This window comes from Megascapheus bottae, chromosome 21 (assembly GCF_031878675.1).
Source record: "Megascapheus bottae isolate mThoBot1 chromosome 21, mThoBot2.hap1, whole genome shotgun sequence".
Classification (NCBI taxonomy): domain Eukaryota; kingdom Metazoa; phylum Chordata; class Mammalia; order Rodentia; family Geomyidae; genus Megascapheus; species Megascapheus bottae.
Genome location: NC_143529.1, coordinates 24,391,866 through 24,409,086, shown reverse-complemented (window position 1 = coordinate 24,409,086; position 17,221 = coordinate 24,391,866). Strand labels below are relative to the sequence as shown.

Genomic DNA, 17,221 nt, shown 5'->3' with positions numbered 1-17,221 from the left:
ATTGTCCCTGAGCTTTTGGCTCAAGGTTACTGCCCTCCTCCTTGAGCCACACCACCACTTCTGGTCTTCCGGTGGTTAATTGGCGATAGGAGTCTCACAGAAGCCCAGGCTGGCTTTGATCCGCGATCCTCAGATCTCAGCCTCCTGAGAAGCTAGGATTACAGGTGTGAGCCACTGCACCTGGCTAATTTTTGCCCCACTCAGATGTCACTCCATCCTTGCCCAACCACAACAGATCATACTGAAGCCAAAGTGAAGAGAGAAGCTCTGTTTATACCAGCTGAGGAGGAGCAGTCCAATGGGGACAGGGCTATGCAGTATTCTTTGGAGAATCAGTCTAGTCTAGGGTCTTTTTGCCTGGGGAGCTTTCAGCCTTGATTTGTCCTTCCCTGGCTCTCAGCATGGAGGAAGTTAGGGATAGAAGGGATAATGCTTCTGTGGGTTTCTCTGCTCCATTTGTCTCTCTGGGTTTATAGTTGCAATCTGCCTTCGTACCAGAGTTGATGGGAGAGATTAGTAGTAGTTCTGAGTATGGAACTGAGCCTACTGCCGGAGGAAGGAGGGAACGTCAGAGAGTACACAAAAGGGCAGGAAAATACCAAAGGCCTGTGAAAACAAGGGAAGGGAAGAGAAGGCAAAAAGTCAGCTCTTAAGATTTGCCTGTTAGATAATTTTGTGCCTGAGATGCCAGAGCATCCTTCCAGGTGTTTCTCACCCTTACTATGAATTGCCCACCTCAAGGTTCATCCTCCTCTAGGTCATCCCGGATGCAGGTGTACACAAAGATGGAAGCCGGCTGGAGGCTGATGCCATCTCTGGAGAGCAGGTTTATGTGGCGGTAGCCTAGGATGAGGTAAGAAAATGGGTATTAGGAAGGTAGCTAGAGTTGCAGTGTTCACCGGGGATCCAAGGACTATCTCACCTTGTTGCATACAGGTCAGAGGCAGAGTGAACTGACCAATAAAGTCATTTCGGGATTTCCAGTCATAATCTTTAACAACAAAACGCAGCATCGCAAGTTCAGGCACTCGGACGTGGAAACATAATGTTTCCCCCCAGTATGGATTAAAACCTGAGGTGGTGATAGGCGGGAAATGAAGAAATAGACATCGATTATCTCTATGCCACATGAAGTGGCTTTCCCTGGATTATTTAATCTAGATGATGTATAGGAACTGGAGCCTGGCTGGGAGGGGGCTGGATTCTCTGTGTTGTCCCCCTGCCTCCCGCGGGTATGGGAGAGGAGGTGGAAAGGTGACGAAGGATGGGATAGAGCAGTCATTCCTGTCACCCTCCCTCCCCAGCACTGCCCAGTCTCTCACCATTGTTCTCCACATGGTTGGTTTCTTGTCGGGTTGTGTCCGCACGAATGCCAAAGAGCTCCACTTTCACCAGTGGATCCACAATAGACTTCTCATTGGTGTTGCCCACTTTAGGGAGTTGCTGACCACTGATCACCTGCAATCAGGGCACTAGAACTTCATGAGTTTCTGCTCAGCCTCACTCCTCACACCCCCAGGGAAGTGAAGACAGGGAACCTCACGCTATAGCTTATTGATTTGCAAAATGAACCCTCCATGGGTAATAAGTGTCCAATTAGAAATTAAGAAGACTTGAAAGATACACCAAGGACCACAGCCACTTCTACAGCACTTACTATGCCCTAGAACTTGTAAGCATTTGATCTTGGCTGCTGCAGTTCTCAGAACCCTGTGAGGTAGGTGGTGGGAGTATCCCCATTTTACAGGTATACACACTGATGAACACAGGTTAAGGAAACTTGCCCAGACTAGTAGATTTGGAATTAGGCAGCTGACTTCAAAAGCTGTACTGTTAACAATCAGGCTGTCCAGTCTCGAGCTTTCAACCAATTGTACTCTTCAGATCTAGCTGCTGCTTCCCCCTGCTTCCCTCCCAGAGGTTCAGTAGTTATTCTAACCATCATACCTGAACTAAGAGGATCTTGGCCCTGGAAGGAGTGATGGGCTTCTCAGGGTGGAAGGAGCTCTGGTAATCACACAGGAAGCCAGGCTTCAGCACATAGCCACAGCCACCATTTTGGCGGAAGAATCCATCACAGATGTCCATTCCAAGTCCTGCGGTCTGCATATTCATAGCCACTGAGAACCCCAAGAGAAAAGATGGTCACAATTCACTTTGGGACCCTTCCAGCTCTTTCAGGGTGCTAAGAAGACAAATATTAGGTGTTAAGAGTCCCTACTGGAGCTGGAATTAATACATGCCTACAATCCCAGCGTTTATGGGGCTGAAACGAGGGGAGTGCAAGTTTAAGGCTGACCTGAGCTATATAAAGAGACCCAGTGTAGAAGAGGGGAAAGGGGGAATAGGAGAATATGGGAAAGGACAGGGAAGAGAAAGGAGAGAAGAGGGAGGAGGGGAAAGGAGACTGCCCACTGGAAATTTCTCCATAGATAACATTTCTTACCCTAGAACTGTAAAGAATTCTCTAGCCCTACTTCCACTGGGAAACTCTTCTTTCATGAGCTGCTTGCTTCTCCACTCCCTCCTCCCCGATCTTACTGCCCCCTTACCCATCTGGCAGCCTACATTCCAGAATTCCTGGGGATTGTAGTTTGATGAATCTGTCCTCAGACCACTGGGATAAACACGGCTTAACTGCCAGGTGTTGTGGAGCACAAAGTCATTGCCTGTGAAAGGGAGTAATAGGGAGGGTGATAGAAGCCCCTCCATCCAGGGCACACTCTTCCACCTCAGTGGTCTAATGACCCTGCTCACTCACTCCATGCTTCTCAACATCTGGAGCTGGTTCCAGAGGGCCTCTGTGGGCCTCTGTTGTGCTCCACCTAGACCATCTTCCCCCAAACTTTCCTCCCCATAGAGTTCTGTGCCTACTAGTCATAAGCCCTTCCCTTTGCATTTCTTAGCTCCTTTATTTCTTCCTATCTCCCTTATGCTCTTAGGACTTACCTGCCTACTCACAAGGCCTGAATCTACCCATCCCATTTCCCTCCCTGTCCTTCCATATTGATCCTGACCAGCCTCCCTGATGAGGTGCTTGGCCTTCATTTCGGAGAAGGACGATATCCCATAGTAGTAGTGCTGCGCTGACTGCATGAAGCTTTTGAATGAGACAGACTTCAAGTAGATAACCAGAGCGGAGAGGGCTGGACACAAGATGGCCTTGGCTTTCTGGAGAAGAAAGTACAAGGAAAGATGGAATTGAATCCATAGCAATCTGAGAAGGAAGAAGCTAATGGCTGTCCAACCTAAACCTCTTCCCAAAACTACCTCCCCCACTGCATTCTCCTTCTTGCCTCACCTGCTTGGGCAATTGAACGGGCCCAGGATTGGAATTAGGAGGCTGGATCATAATCTGACAACAAATAGGCAGAGAAGTCGGCGAGCACCTCATAACCTGGCAGTGGGGATGGGAATAAAAGCAGTCTTCATCTGCCAGATGCCAATGGCTTGCATCTATGATCCTAGCCACTTAGGAAGCTGAGATCTGAGGACTGTGATTCAAGCCAGCCCAGGCAGGAAAGTCTGTGAGACTCTTACCCAGTTAACCACCAAAAAGCTGGAAGTGGAGCTGTGGCTCAAGTGGTAGAGCCCTAACCTTGAGCACAAAAGCTCAAGGACAGTGCCCAGCATAGGACTAGCATATACACCAAAAAGGCAGTCTTCATATATTACTGGCATCTGTTCTGGGTTTGGAGGATCTGCTGTATTTCACATCTGGAGATAATAGATTGTTAATTTATGATTACTTTTGAACAAAGACATGCTCCCTGTCTTTTCAAATAAAGGAATGATAATCTGTCCAAAATGTACATGAATCTAGACAGATACATTAAGGAATGCAATATGATCATAGAATTCACACCTTAAAGGATGCTATGGTCATAATATCTTTGAATTCATCTCAGTTCTCATTTCCATTCCTAATGTGGTGACAGAACAATATTCACTGCAACCCCAGAGAAAATGAGATAGCTCGATGTCAGTTGAGTGAACCAAGCAAGTGCTCAAGAGAGAGAAATGCAGGCATCAAACCAGGATCTTGGAGGGCCCACCGATGGCATTCCTCCCCCCCTCAACCTCCCTCTCCCCCAGACAGAGAATGGATTGATGGTGCTGGCATAGCCTTCATGCCTTCACCTTCTCCATGCCAAATTTCTTTCCCCTTCCTGCTCATTTTTTGGTATTTCTGGCTCCTCTAGCCCAAACTTGACACTCCCCATAGTTCACAATAGTTGAGGGTATATCAGTCACTCTAGTAATCCCTATTTAGCCAAAGTAGTGCCACCCCCACACACATACACAGTGGGTGCTTTTCAAACTAGCTCTTCTTTTTTTTTTTTTTTTTTTGCCAGTCCTGGGGTTTGAATCTGGGCACTGTCCTTGGAGACTTTTTGCTGAAGGCTAGAGCTCTGCCACAGCACCACTTCCAGTTTTTTCTGTGTATGTAGTACTGAGGAATTGAACCCAGGGCTTTGGGCATGCTAGGCAAGCACTCTACCACTAGGCCACACTTTTTTTTTTTTTTCAGGTTGTGAGCATTGAACTCTGGGCCTGAGGGCTGTCCCTAAGATCCTTTTGCTCAAGATTAGAGCTCTAACATCTGAACCACAGCATCACTTTCAGCTTTTTCTGTTATTAACTGGAGATGAGTCTCATGGACTTTCCTGCATAGGCTGGTTTTGAACTACAATCCTCAGAGCCCAGCCTCCTGAGTAGCTAGGATTACAAGCGTAAGATACCAGTGGCCAGCTCAAACTAGCTCTTATGGAGATCGAGAAGTACAAAAACATGCCTTCTTCTCTAACTCCTTAATCCTCTTTTCTTGCAATTTACCCACATGCCTATCCTGGGATCCTATGCATCCCAGCAGAGGGGCTGCATGAAGGCTTTAGTTAGAATAGTTGTGCAGTATCTATTTTGTACACTGAACCTCTATATAAATTTCATTTGAAAAGAAAAGAAAAAGATCTCATGGTCCAAAGAATTTGGAAAGTCACTGCAATGTATTGGTACATGGCAATATCTCAAATATTATAATGCTATACATATGTATATACATTCTTATGTCTTTTCATTGGACAAAGGGTAGTTTTGTAGTTTTCTTCTTGGCTTTCTACTCTACTGGCTCTAGTTTCTTCAGAAACCAGCCCTCAGCTGCATGCCCAGTATTCAGATGCCCAGCAGAAAAGCCACTCCAACTATGTACCTTCTCCTCTTTCCCCTTCTGAAGCTGGAGTTGAGGCACAGGCGCAGTCTCAGAATACGGGTCTGGCTCCAGATCTGTGCCGTGCTTTCTCTCCAGCTCAGAGTGTGAGTCCTCTTCTTCTTCCTCCTCATCCTCCTCTTGTATTGATAGCTTCTTTCCCTTTACCAAGATCTTACCCCGAAGCTTCTGGGAGACAAAAATGAAGAGACCAATCCACTTTCTGCCCCCCAGGCCTTCATGCAGGTGTTTCAGATCCCCTTGTTCTCAAAAGCACAGGTGGTGATTAGAAAATTACGCAGTTAGAAGCTCCTCCTTGGAACATTAGCTCCCCCTTGAAACATTAGCTCATGCCTGTAATTCTGGAGGATCTTGGTTTGAAGCCAGCCCATGAAGAAAAGTCCACAAGGCTCCATCTCCAATTACACAACCAAAAGTTAGGTTGGAGGGGGTAGTTCCAGTGATAGAGCACCAGATATGACCAAGCAGGCTAAAGTCATGAGTTCAAGCTTCAGTTGTAGCATGCATGTATATATGTGTATGTGCACCTGCAAACATATACATATGTGCATGTACAGGCATGTACACACACACATGGTATGGATTCCCTTCTTAAACAACTTGCAACATCTTTATCCTTATGTAAAAAAAGTAAAGGTGGGCCGGGAGTTTGGCCTAGTGGTAGAGTGCTTGCCTAGCATGTACGAAGACCCGGGTTCAATTCCTCGGCACCACATACATAGAAAAAAGCCGGAAGTGGTGCTGAGGCTCAAGTGGTAGAGCTCTAGCCTTGAGAAAGTCCAAGGACAGTGCTCAGGCCCTGAGCTCAAGCCCAGGACTGGCAAAAAAATAAAAATAAAGGTAGGTCCCTACTCACATTTGATGCACTAAAATTTCCTTTACGTTAAAAGGATATAGATAGATACATACATCTGTACATACATGTACTCACATACATATATGCATACATATATAGTAAGATTATGAGAAGATAGATTATCTTTTTGAATAATGATGATTAAAGGAAAAAGGATCTTTCTATTTTTTTTTTCCCAGTACTGGAGCTTAAATTTAGGGTCCAGGTACTGTCCCTAAGCTTTTTTGCTCTATGCTAATAATCCAAGCAATTGGGAAACCAGAGCAGGAGAATAATAAATGTGAAGCCACCCTGGGCTACATAGTAAGACTCTGTCTCAGAAAACAAGCCGGGTGAGGTAGCTCACACCTGAAATCCTAACTATTCAGGAGGCTGAGATCTGAGGATCAATGTTCAAAGCCAGCCCAGCCACGAAGTCTGTGAGACTCTTTTCTCCATTTAATCACTAGAAAATCAGAAGTGGTTCTGTGGATCAAGGGGTAGGGAGGTAGCTTTGAGCTGAAGAGCTCAGGGACAACCCCCAGGTCCAGAGTTGAAGTCCCACAACAGACAAAAAAGAGAAAGAAAAAGAAAGAAAGAGAAAGAAAAAGAAAAGAAGAAAGAAGGGATCAAGCTGTCAAGCTGGACACCAGTGGTTCATACATATAAACCTTAGCTACTCAGGAGGCAGAGATTTGAGGGGTTTTTGTTTGTTTGTTTGCCAGTCTTAGGGCTTGAATTCAGAGTCTTAGCTCTGTCCCTGAGCCTGTCTGTGCTCAAGGCTAGCACCCTACCACTTGAGCCACAGTGCTACTTCCAGCTTTTTCTATTTTTGTGGTACTGAGGACTCGAACCTAGGGCTTTATGCATGCTAGGCAAGCACTCTACTACTAAGCCACATCCCCATCCACGCAGATAAAACTGCAACATTCATATCTTTAGTTAGCCAGCAAGAAGCCAGGAGAGGAGATGTGGTTCAGCTGGTAGAGCATCAGCCTTGAGCATAAAAGCTAAGAGTATGAGGCCCTGAATTCAAGCTCCAGAGCTGGCACAAGAAAGGAATGGGAAAGGGAAGGAAAAGGGGAAGGGAAAGGAAGGGGAGGAGAAGAAAGGAAGGAAAGAAGGAAGGAAGGAAGGAAGGAAGGAAGGAAGGAAGGAAGGAAGGAAAATCGACCAAGAGGTAGGGAATATGGAAGCTTCAGGAAGCCTAAACAGGGGACCTGGGTTCTTACCTCAGGTGAGGGCAGCTGGTTAATGGGCACATCCTCCAAGGTGCTGTTCAGCAGCATCTCCCCTAGGATCTCTGTCAGATGTTGGGCCATGGTTTGCTGCTGTTCCCAGGAGCAATGGTTCTCCAGGGACAAGATGACTGGGTAGTCTGATGTCTGGTGGGGGACAGATGTTGCATCCAGAGTTATAAAACCCCCTAACCTCTTTCTCCTAATACTTATTTCTAACTTTCCCCCTCATTTATTCTTTCAAATGAGTACTATGATTAACAAACTCCTTCACTACTGTTAAAGGGCTTAATAGACTTGGATGAGTGGGGGGTCTCTTCTTACTACACTAGCCATGACTAAAGGTCACCCTAGGGACCTCCATATCTCATACCTGTTCCAAGTCTGACCCAGGCCCCCCCTAAGGCCTTTGAGCTTTCAGGTTCAGAGTAGTGGTCAGGCCATTACTGTAGTTGTGTGTCCACATTCTATTGTAAGGATTTCATCTCCAGGTGCTTAACTGACCGCAGCCCTACTGACTACTGGCTTCTGCTTCCTTATAAAATTGTTATAAGTAGTAATGATTAGAAATCAATAATTACGTTTCTCAATTCTTACAATTCTCAATACTAGATATACACCCAACATTTATAACAATTTCTTAGTATCTGATGTTTAGAGTTATTATTAGTATTTTTTTTTGGCCTGTCCTGGGGCTTGAATTCTGGGCCTGGGTGCTATCTTGAGCTTTTGTGCTCTAGGCTAGTGCTCTACCACTCAAGCCACACCTTCACATCTGGTTTTGTTTTGTTTTTTTCTTTTCTTTCCTTTTCTTGTGGCATTTACTGAAAGATAAACACCATTCTGACTTTGAACTACATATCAAGGATTGTAAGTGTGAGCCACTGGCCCTCAGCTAAAGTTAGAACTTCTTTTATGCATATGGTGCTGTTTGCAAGCACCTTTTTGGCACCCTTCCACCTTCCCCAGACTCAGAGCCAGTTATTGTACCCTCTTGTCTTATTTAGCACTGTTCCCAACCCTGGACAACTACCTGGAAGGCATACTGTGCTACTGTGGCCACAACATCTTTGAACAGGATGCGGGAAGTCAGAGTGTGTCCGTGGTAAACAATGGGTTCCCCCGTAGGTCCATCCCATATATCCACCTCTACACATCGGCAGCCCCGCTTCAGGGCCCTGCAAGAAGCCCAGATGCAGGAGACATCAAAATGTGATCTGCCACACTTCGACCCTCTCCCCATTCTGAAGCCAGCCTGGTCTAAGTAGTAAGATCTATCTCAAAAGTTCTTACCCACCTAGCCCCCTTCAAACTACATCTCCATAGAGTCTTTTCAGTCGACTGCAGCTCACACTAATTTCCACCCAACCTTGTCCTTCTCAACTCACAACCATTCTCATCAAGCCATTGCCTCCTGACACTTCTATATAGACCTATACAACACCTGGGTTATTCAGACTCTCGCAGGAGTGTTCCTCCCCTCTTTCTCTGTTTCTCCTACTGGCCATCACAGTCAGAGCCTCAGACAGGCTAAGATGAAAGCTGAAGGTTTCACTCTTTTTTTTTTTTTAAATAAAATCTTCATTCATTTTTGTATCCTTTGAAGCCACTATAATGATATGTCAACTATTCAATCAAATCCATGATTAATTACAGTAGAAGCAACTGATACTTATTACCGATAGACCATGGATTATCTCATTTACTCTTCCTAACAGCCCCCATTTCATAGATAGGAAAACCAAGGCATAATCCCAAGTGCTCTGACTGGTTGACTCTAGAAATCATGCTTTTAGATCCTATGCTATATTGCCTTTCTGTTTGCACTGTTTACTTGTTCAAAAAATAAATATGATAGGGCCTCTGAGTTCACTCATAGGGTTTTGTTAATACTCTTCCATTAGTCTTCAATATCTTCCCCAAGGGTCTCAGATCTCTAGGGACCTGCATCTCCCAAGTCCATTTATATCACTACAATCTGTTCTCTACCCACAGCTGCTCTCAGTTTCTCACATATGGTCCCTTTCTTGAGCTAGACCCCCTCCTCTACCACTACCACACCGTATATATCCCTCGACGCTGCTCTGGCCACAAAGCTGGTCCCCCAAGAGGTAGGTGTTGTGAGAGGAGTTGATGAAGTAGTGGTTCATAGGTTGTGTCATGTCCTGGTAGATGGGGAGGCAGGCTGGGTTGAAGATGTTTCCATCCTTTGAGCAGAGGTAGCTGAGAAAGCCATCCATACTCAGCACGTGCCTTCGTTTACCTGGGGCATGGAGTGGAAAACACCAGAGTGAGCAGCTCTCAGTGGAGTCTTACAGTCCAGTAATCCTAGCAGCCATTCTTTACCTCTTTCCTCAGAGTCTTGCCAGCATCCAGATCCCAGATGTGCCCTATCCATTGTCTGCCCTTAGTGATTGTTAAAGAGAGCTATTTAGATTATTTCTGGGCTACATAGCAAGACTGAAGCCAGCCTGGGCTAAGTAGCCAGATCTGTTTCAGAAAAAAAAAAGAAAATGTAAGCTGGGCATGGTGGCTTACACCTGTAATCCTAGCTACTCAAGAGGCTGAGATCTGAGGATTAAGATTCAAAGCCAGCCCAGACACAAAAGGACCTGAGACTCTTATCTCCAATTAACCTCTAGAAAACGGGAAGTGGGGCTTGGCTCAAGGGTAGTCTTGAGCTGAAAAGCTCAGGGACAACGTCCAAGCCCAGGGATAGGGTGGTAGCCTTGAGCTGAAAAGCACAAGGACAGTGCCCACGCCTAGTTCAAGCCCATGACCCACAAAAAGAAAAATGTAGATCAGTGCTATCCAATAAAATTTTCTACAATGATGGAAATATTCTGTTCTGCAGTCCTTGGCTACACGTGGCTATAGACACTTGAAATGTGGTGTCTATGACCCAGACCTTAGACTTGAAGTTGTATTTGATTTTACTTCATTTAATTGTCAGTTTTCACATACAGATCACAGTTACCATACTAGACAGCACAGCATGAAATCTGAAGGGCCCAGAGTATATAATTAGCAAAACAGTCTAAGGAGAATTAAGGTTACTTGTTAGTGACACAGCCAAGTTACTTTTCTTTCCTCTAATCAAGGCTTCCATGTAGTATAAGGAGATGCATTTGTCAACATCACTTCAGCCTATGCTCTTGTTGAGTGCCCTGCTACTTCCAGGATAGCCTTTGCCTTTCTCAGCATGGATTTCATTTAACAAAACCCAAACAGTTACTGAGTCCTCCATCTATATCAAGAACTTTGCATGCCTCATCTCACTTCATTGACTGCAATAGCAAGTTATGTGCCCCACGTCACATGTAACTGGTAAGTGGAAGAACTGGGATTTGAACACAAGCAGTCAGTTATTAGAGCCATGTCTTGCATTGTGCAATCTCACTGAGGATAAGGCTTCTACAGAGAGGCTTTCTTTGCTGTTAGAACAACCTGACTCTCACACCCAGCTCCATGGCTCCACATTTGAGAAATCTTGGAGCAGCAAGTTTCTTGACAATGATAACTCAAATTTCGTAGATAAGCCTCTACTCATTGAGTGCATTGTGTGCCCATCATTTCATTTGATCACCAATTACAGGTGAAGAAAATGAGTCTAAGGTTCAGTGACTCGTTCAGGATTACTCAGTGAAAAATCAGAATGGGGTCTTGAGCACAGGTCTTTTGATTGAGACCACACTCTGCAACTGGAATACAATATCTGCTAGTTAAGTGCCATGGAAGGGAAGATCAAGAATGGTGAGGATAATGATGTTATAGTCTGTTTTATGTTGCTATAACTAAATACTATACCCTAGAAAATTAATGTATATGGAACAGGGATATATTTCTTCCAGTCTGGAACTTGAGAAGTCTGAGCTTAAGGGTTGTGTACCTGGTATCTTCTTGTGTTATCCCATGGCAAAGAGTGGAAGGGTAAAAGAACATGTAGGGCGCCCGGAGAGTGGCCTGGTGGTAGAGTGCTAGCTTTGCGAAAGCCTAAGGACAATGCCTAACCCCTGATTTCAAGCCCTAGGACTGGCCAAAAACAAACAAACAAACAAAAACCATGTAGGAGGGAAAGAGAGATGAAGGAATCTGGATTCATTTTTTAATCACTAGGGAAATCTGCTCTCCTGATTTAATCACTTCTTGAAGCTTCTACCTTTCAGTGTTGCTGCACTGAAAATCAAGCTCCTAACACATGTACTTTGGGGGACATATTTAAACTAGAACAAATATAATTCATGTTTCATGTGTAGTAGATACGTTTTTTTTTTCTGGTGTACCAGTGAGACTCAGATACTAAACACTGTCCTGAGTTTATTTTGCTCAGAACTAGTATTCTCCCACTTGAGCCACAGCACCACTTCTGGCTTTTTGGTGGTTAAAGAGTCTCACAGAATTTTCTGCCTGGGTTGGCTTCAAACTCAGATCCTCAGATCTCAGCCCCTTGAGTAGTTAGGATTACAATTTTTTTCAACCTAAACTTGGTTAATTTCTGTTTTCTGAAATTATTGATTTAGATCCTCACTCCTCTAAACACTCACAGTGTCAGATCAGTTGTCCCTGACATCCCAACACTTTAAGTGTTAAATTTCACAAGGACATTGTCTCTCCACTTGTTTCCCCTTACCACTGTCGGAAGGCTCATAGCAGTCGATAAACTTCAGAGCAAGGTCACGGGCGCGGTCTTGTTCTTTTTGCTCTTCTCGAAGGAAATCCACAAATTCTAGCAGGGTCAGCTTTTGCCCATCAGATGAAAAGTTTTCAAACAGTTCCTGAACTTCGTTGCGCTTAGTCAATGCCTTATAGAACTGCACAAATTCTTCTCCTTCCAGAGTTTCAGACTGGGATACATCTGCTGCCTAAAAGAGAGAGTTTAGGGGAGAATAGAAGAATATTTCAAGGGGAAATTTCATGGCCTTTGTTTGCCATGCAAGGTCAATCTTACTGGCATATTCAAATACATTTGCACAAAATTTCTACAGAACTTCCAACATTTCAGGTTTATAGAGGAAGCCATTCCAGACTCCCTCCCCCCCCCGCACCAAAAATTAAGCAATTTGGGGCCACATCCTTCAACCAGGGGGGAAAAAAATGTATGTCCCAAAGATCCCTAAAACATAGAAGAGACTTCCTTCTATTTGCTTAGTTGGAATTTTCTTTGAGGCACTTGTGAAATTCTAGCCAAGAATGGATAGAACCATAAAGTCCATTATGAATCATGTTTTCAATAAGACTGAATAGTAAGAACCATTCCCTGTACTTCCCACTGAGTCTGTGATTCTGAGCACACAGATTCAGCAAATGAATGTTGCTGGCTAGTGTCAGGGGCCTTCTAGCTAGCCTAACTGGCTCTGGCAAACTTTTCCTTAGCAGACTCACCTTAAAAAGACTAAGGGCATATTCTTGGTCCATTTCCACATTCATCAGGTGCAGCAACCGCTGAACTTCTTCAAAACTCATCCGACCATCCTGGTTTTTGTCTCCACGCTGGAACCAATCACTCAGCCACCCAGCTCTGAGTCAAGGCAAAAGTACTGTATGTATGTGTGTTTGTAAGTGTGTGTGTGTGTGTGTGTGTGTGTGTGTGTATGATGTCCTGTGTGTAGTCCATCCACTGACATCTCTCCTCTGTCTTTGCTACCCATTTCCACACAACTTCTAGAATAAACTCCCTTGAGTACCAATATATCTTATCACAAAAGAATCCCAAATGTCTTAATATAGAACTCAAGAAGATCCCTGGTTTGCCCCTATAATCTGGTCCAAACCCTTCTTTCCAATATGTCTATCGTGTGTGTGTGTGTGTGTGTGTGTGTGTGTGTGTGTGTGCAAGTGTGTACACGCACACTCATGAGCCAGTCCTGGGGCTTGAACTTGGGGCCTGAGCAGTGTCTCTGAGCTTCTTTTGCTTAAGGCTAGCGCTCTACCACTTAAGCCACAGCACCACTTCTGGCTTTTCTTGTTTGTATGGTACTGAGGAATTGAACCCAGGGCTTCATGCATGCTAGGCAAACACTGTATCACTAAGCCGCATTTCCAGCCCTGTCTTTTTTGTATTTTGGCAAACTTTAATTCCCTGTGCTTTAATCTCTCCTTCTCGCCCTACCTCTTATGATTAAACTTCATTAGAATACATACAAATAAGCTAAGTTCGGGTTCCTGGACTTCTAAGTACCAGGGTACTTGAATTCTTTACACAATTTGATCCCCTAACTGAATCAGTATCTATATTTCATTAGTCTTTGTGGCCCTCAAGCTTGGCATAGTAGCTGACACACTCTGCTTAATAGATGAGGAATGAATGCATGAGTGAATGCATGAACTGATGTACAAGCCAGGCATCTTGTAGAGAATCGACGCCCAAAGCCCTTTTGTGGAGTTGCTTTCTAGTCCTATTGCAGTTAATGTCATCAGAATCTGCTTTGCAGCTCTCAGGAGCAGCAGCTTGTTTGTTCCTGTTCTTCTGTCCCTTCCTCCAATCCTAGGGTTCTGATCCGTGCTCAAATTCTGTCTGCCTATATCTTTGCCATCCTAGCATCCATTTCTCCTGATGAATCTTCAGGCACACATGGCCTGAGCTGTCACTGCCCCATCATCTGGAACTTTTTCCTCTTCCCACCTTGCCCAATCCTACTGCTCCATCGATCCCCTGTCCCAACCCCAACTCCCTCTCATCGATACTGGTCCAGTCGTTCCTGTTGGTCCATGCTAGTGACAAGTTCCACCAACAGCTGGAGTCCTTGAATCCACATCTGGGCCTCCTCAGCACTGTTGGCCACCAGGTCTAGGTTGGGGCGGCGGCCATGGAAGACAATGGTGAAGCCCTTCTCCAGGGGTAAATCTGCCATGTTGCGCAGCAACTCAGAATTATAGCCAACGCGCACCGCCTCTACATCGGAGATTGAGACTGCCAAAAAGAAACAGGTAAGAGCACTGAGGAAGGAAGTCTGACAAAATGCAGGAGAGAAGGGCAAGAATCAGCCCCTCCTTCTCCATGAAAACATAGAAGAGAAGAACCCCCCCCCCCTTCCTCTGCAGGCTGAATTCCAAGAGACATTAGTGCAGGCCTCCGGAATTCAGGAGCCCACATGTGTCACTGCTGTTTTTTGTAGGTCACATGACAAGGGGCCACTGATAAAAGTAGCAAGATTTGGCTTCCAGCCCCAGCTGCAGAGTGGATATCAAAACCACTCAATTTCCCAGTCCCCTTCCATGGCTGCTCTTGGTGATCACAACAGAATTGGCAGAGATGACAAATAGAGACAGACACATTTGAAAGGTACAAAAAGTTTTCCAAAATAGTACAGGCCCACATTCAGGTATGAGAATTTCCTCTTTTTCATGTGTAGAAGGGAATCTGAGGAATCCTTCCACCCCTTACCTTGGCTGGGGTTGGTGCGGATCACGAGCTTTGATCTAAGAGTCTCTAAAGCAGACTCTTAGATGTACCCTATGATTGATTTGTGTGTGTGTGTGTGTGTGTGTGTGTGTGTGTGTGTGTGTGTGTGTGTCAGTCCTGGGCTTGAGCTCAGGGCCTGAACCCTGTCCTTGGGTTTCTCAAGGCTAGAGTTCTACCAATTGAGCCACAGCACCACTTCTAGCTTTTTTCTATGTATATGATACTGAGGAATTGAACCTGGGTCTTCATGCATGCTAGGCAAGAACTTTACCACTAGGCCAAACTCCCAGCACCCTGTGATTAATTTTTTATAAGTATCTTAAAGAGTTTAGCCAATAGGATGCACACTCTTATGTGCCTTTTATTTTTGCCAGTCTTGGGGCTTGAACTCAGGGTCTGGGCACTGTCCTTGGACACATCTTTTGCTCAAGTCTAGTGCTCTGCCACTTGAGCCACAGTGCCACTTCCAGTTTTTTCTGTGTATGTGGTACTGAGGAATCAAACCCAGGGTTTCATGCCTGCTAGGCAAGCACTCTACCAGTAGGCTACGATCCCGGCCCTGGGTTTTTTTTTTTGTTGTGTGTGTGTGTGTGTGTGTGTGTGTGTGTGTGTGTGTGTGTGTATGTGTGTGTGTGTGAATATTTTAAAAATATAATGGCTAACATTCATTAAGTACATTTTGGTTTCAGATGGTACACATGAGTTTAATTCAGTGTATCACTGTAACTTTCTGGCTAGTAATAGTTTTTCTTTTCTTTTCTTTTCTTTTTTGCCAGTGCTGGGACTTGAACTCAGCACCGGCCCCACTTCTGGCTTTTTCTGAATAGTTTATTGGAGACTTTCTTGCCTAGGCTGGCTTTGACCCATAATTCTCAAACATCAGCCTTCTGAGTAGCTAGGATTACAGGCGTGAGCCACCAGCGCCCTGCTCATTAGGTAATTTAATTAAATTAAACCGTTCAATTAACTTGTCCAAAGCCACAGCTATGAAGTGACAGAGCCAGGGTTTTACTACAGGAAGGCTAATGCCTGAGATTATAATGATGATGGTGATGGTTATGTTAACAATAATGTTAACAAGAAAGAAGATACAGCGTATGAGCCTTACTGAGCCTTAATATATACTGGGACTCTATCCCCCCCAAACTTTTGTTTATTAGCATAAAGTAGCCATACAAGGGAGAATTTTATTGTGACTTTCCAAGCACATGTACAATGTATTCTACACTCCCATCTCTATCTTTTTACCCTTCTCTTCATCTTTCCTAAAATGTACCACAATTCTTCTAAGCCCCTTAAATGCAAAAATAATTAAATTGTCCTAAAAGCCTTACAAAGGCAAATACTAGCTATAAGCTCCTTGTATGGGCTCAGAGAGAGCCACATGTGAGAATGTACAAGGGCCCACTGTCATAGGATCCCAGTCCTTCCCTCGTCCTCAGGTTGCCAGGCACCTTGAAGACCTGTCCACATGCCCACTTTAAACCATCCAGGTCACTCACAGGTGGGTTTAGCAGGTCCCCTCGCTTGCTGCGATTGCCAGACTGTCATGCCATCATTATGAAGTCGGAAGTATCTGGTCTTCTTCCAGATTTTGGACCTCACTTTTCGCATCAGTGAGCCTTCTTGCATCAACAGCAAGTTTGGATCAGTGAGCAGACCTGGGCCAGAAAAAGCAAAGGCCAGATAGCCAGCAGATAAAGTAGAAGGACTTGAGGGAGCTCTGGGACTGGAGTCCAGCCTACTTCCCATCCCTGGGCCTGTCTCCCAAGCCCTCTTCCCATGTGGGGAGTGAGTACTCACGGCTTTGTATCAGGGTTGCCATCATCCACTTCTCCACCAGCTAGCTGGTGCAGGAGTCACCTAAAGAAACAAGAACTTCGGGTATATCTTACATACCCGGGGAACAAGATAAAGAAACCAGACCTCTTCATTCCAACTGTGTGTCAGGTACATCATCTACACAGTCTCTAGCTCTTTTTTACTCCTATTTTTTTTTTTAAAAAAATGTGTACCAATCCTGGGGCTTGAACTCAGAGGTTGGGCACTGCCCGTGAGCACTTTTGTTCAAGGCTAGCACTCTACCACTTGAGCCACAGATCTACTTCTGGCTTTTTTTCCAGTAGTTTTTTTTTTTTTGCCAGTCCTGGGCTTGAGCTCAGGGCCTGAGCACTGGCCTTGGACTTTCTCAAGGCTAGAGCTCTACCACTTGAGCCTCAGCACCACTTCCGGCTTTTTTCTATGTATGTGGTACCGAGGAATCGAACCTAAGTCTTCATGCATGCTAGGCAAGCACTTTAACCACTAGGCCAAACTCCCGGCCCTCCAGTAGTTTTATTGGAGATAAGTCTCCTGGACTTTCCTGCCTGGGTTGACTTCAGACTGTGGCTCCTCATATCTTAGCTTCCTGAGTAGGTAGGGTTACAGGTGTGAGCCATTGCTACCTGGATTTTACTTCTACTTTTAATTTCATGATTCTGCAGCTTGGCCAGGCTAAAAAACATGCCTTAAATCACATA

The 17,221-nt window shown here is 45.0% G+C and overlaps 1 protein-coding gene across 2 annotated transcripts in view; it reads right to left on the bottom strand.

Moving 5' to 3' along the window:
• Positions 1-253: 253 nt before the first annotated feature.
• Plcd4 (phospholipase C delta 4) overlaps positions 254-17,221 on the bottom strand; it is a 19,587-nt gene continuing 2,619 nt past the window's right edge. Inside the window, exons 3-19 of one of the 2 annotated variants that reach the window (XM_090354815.1) lie at positions 16,506-16,565; positions 16,205-16,363; positions 13,985-14,210; positions 12,683-12,812; positions 11,931-12,162; positions 9,362-9,563; positions 8,334-8,478; positions 7,295-7,447; positions 5,210-5,395; positions 3,302-3,397; positions 3,018-3,171; positions 2,553-2,669; positions 1,948-2,120; positions 1,323-1,458; positions 923-1,072; positions 736-843; positions 254-606 (exon numbers count right to left, since the gene is read on the bottom strand). In XM_090354815.1, coding sequence (XP_090210941.1) covers positions 737-843; positions 923-1,072; positions 1,323-1,458; positions 1,948-2,120; positions 2,553-2,669; positions 3,018-3,171; positions 3,302-3,397; positions 5,210-5,395; positions 7,295-7,447; positions 8,334-8,478; positions 9,362-9,563; positions 11,931-12,162; positions 12,683-12,812; positions 13,985-14,210; positions 16,205-16,363; positions 16,506-16,530 — 2,391 coding nt within the window. In that variant the 5' untranslated portion in view covers positions 16,531-16,565 and the 3' untranslated portion in view covers positions 254-606; position 736. The remainder of the gene's footprint in view (positions 607-735; positions 844-922; positions 1,073-1,322; positions 1,459-1,947; positions 2,121-2,552; positions 2,670-3,017; positions 3,172-3,301; positions 3,398-5,209; positions 5,396-7,294; positions 7,448-8,333; positions 8,479-9,361; positions 9,564-11,930; positions 12,163-12,682; positions 12,813-13,984; positions 14,211-16,204; positions 16,364-16,505; positions 16,566-17,221) is intronic. The other variant, XM_090354817.1, reaches the window with a different exon arrangement.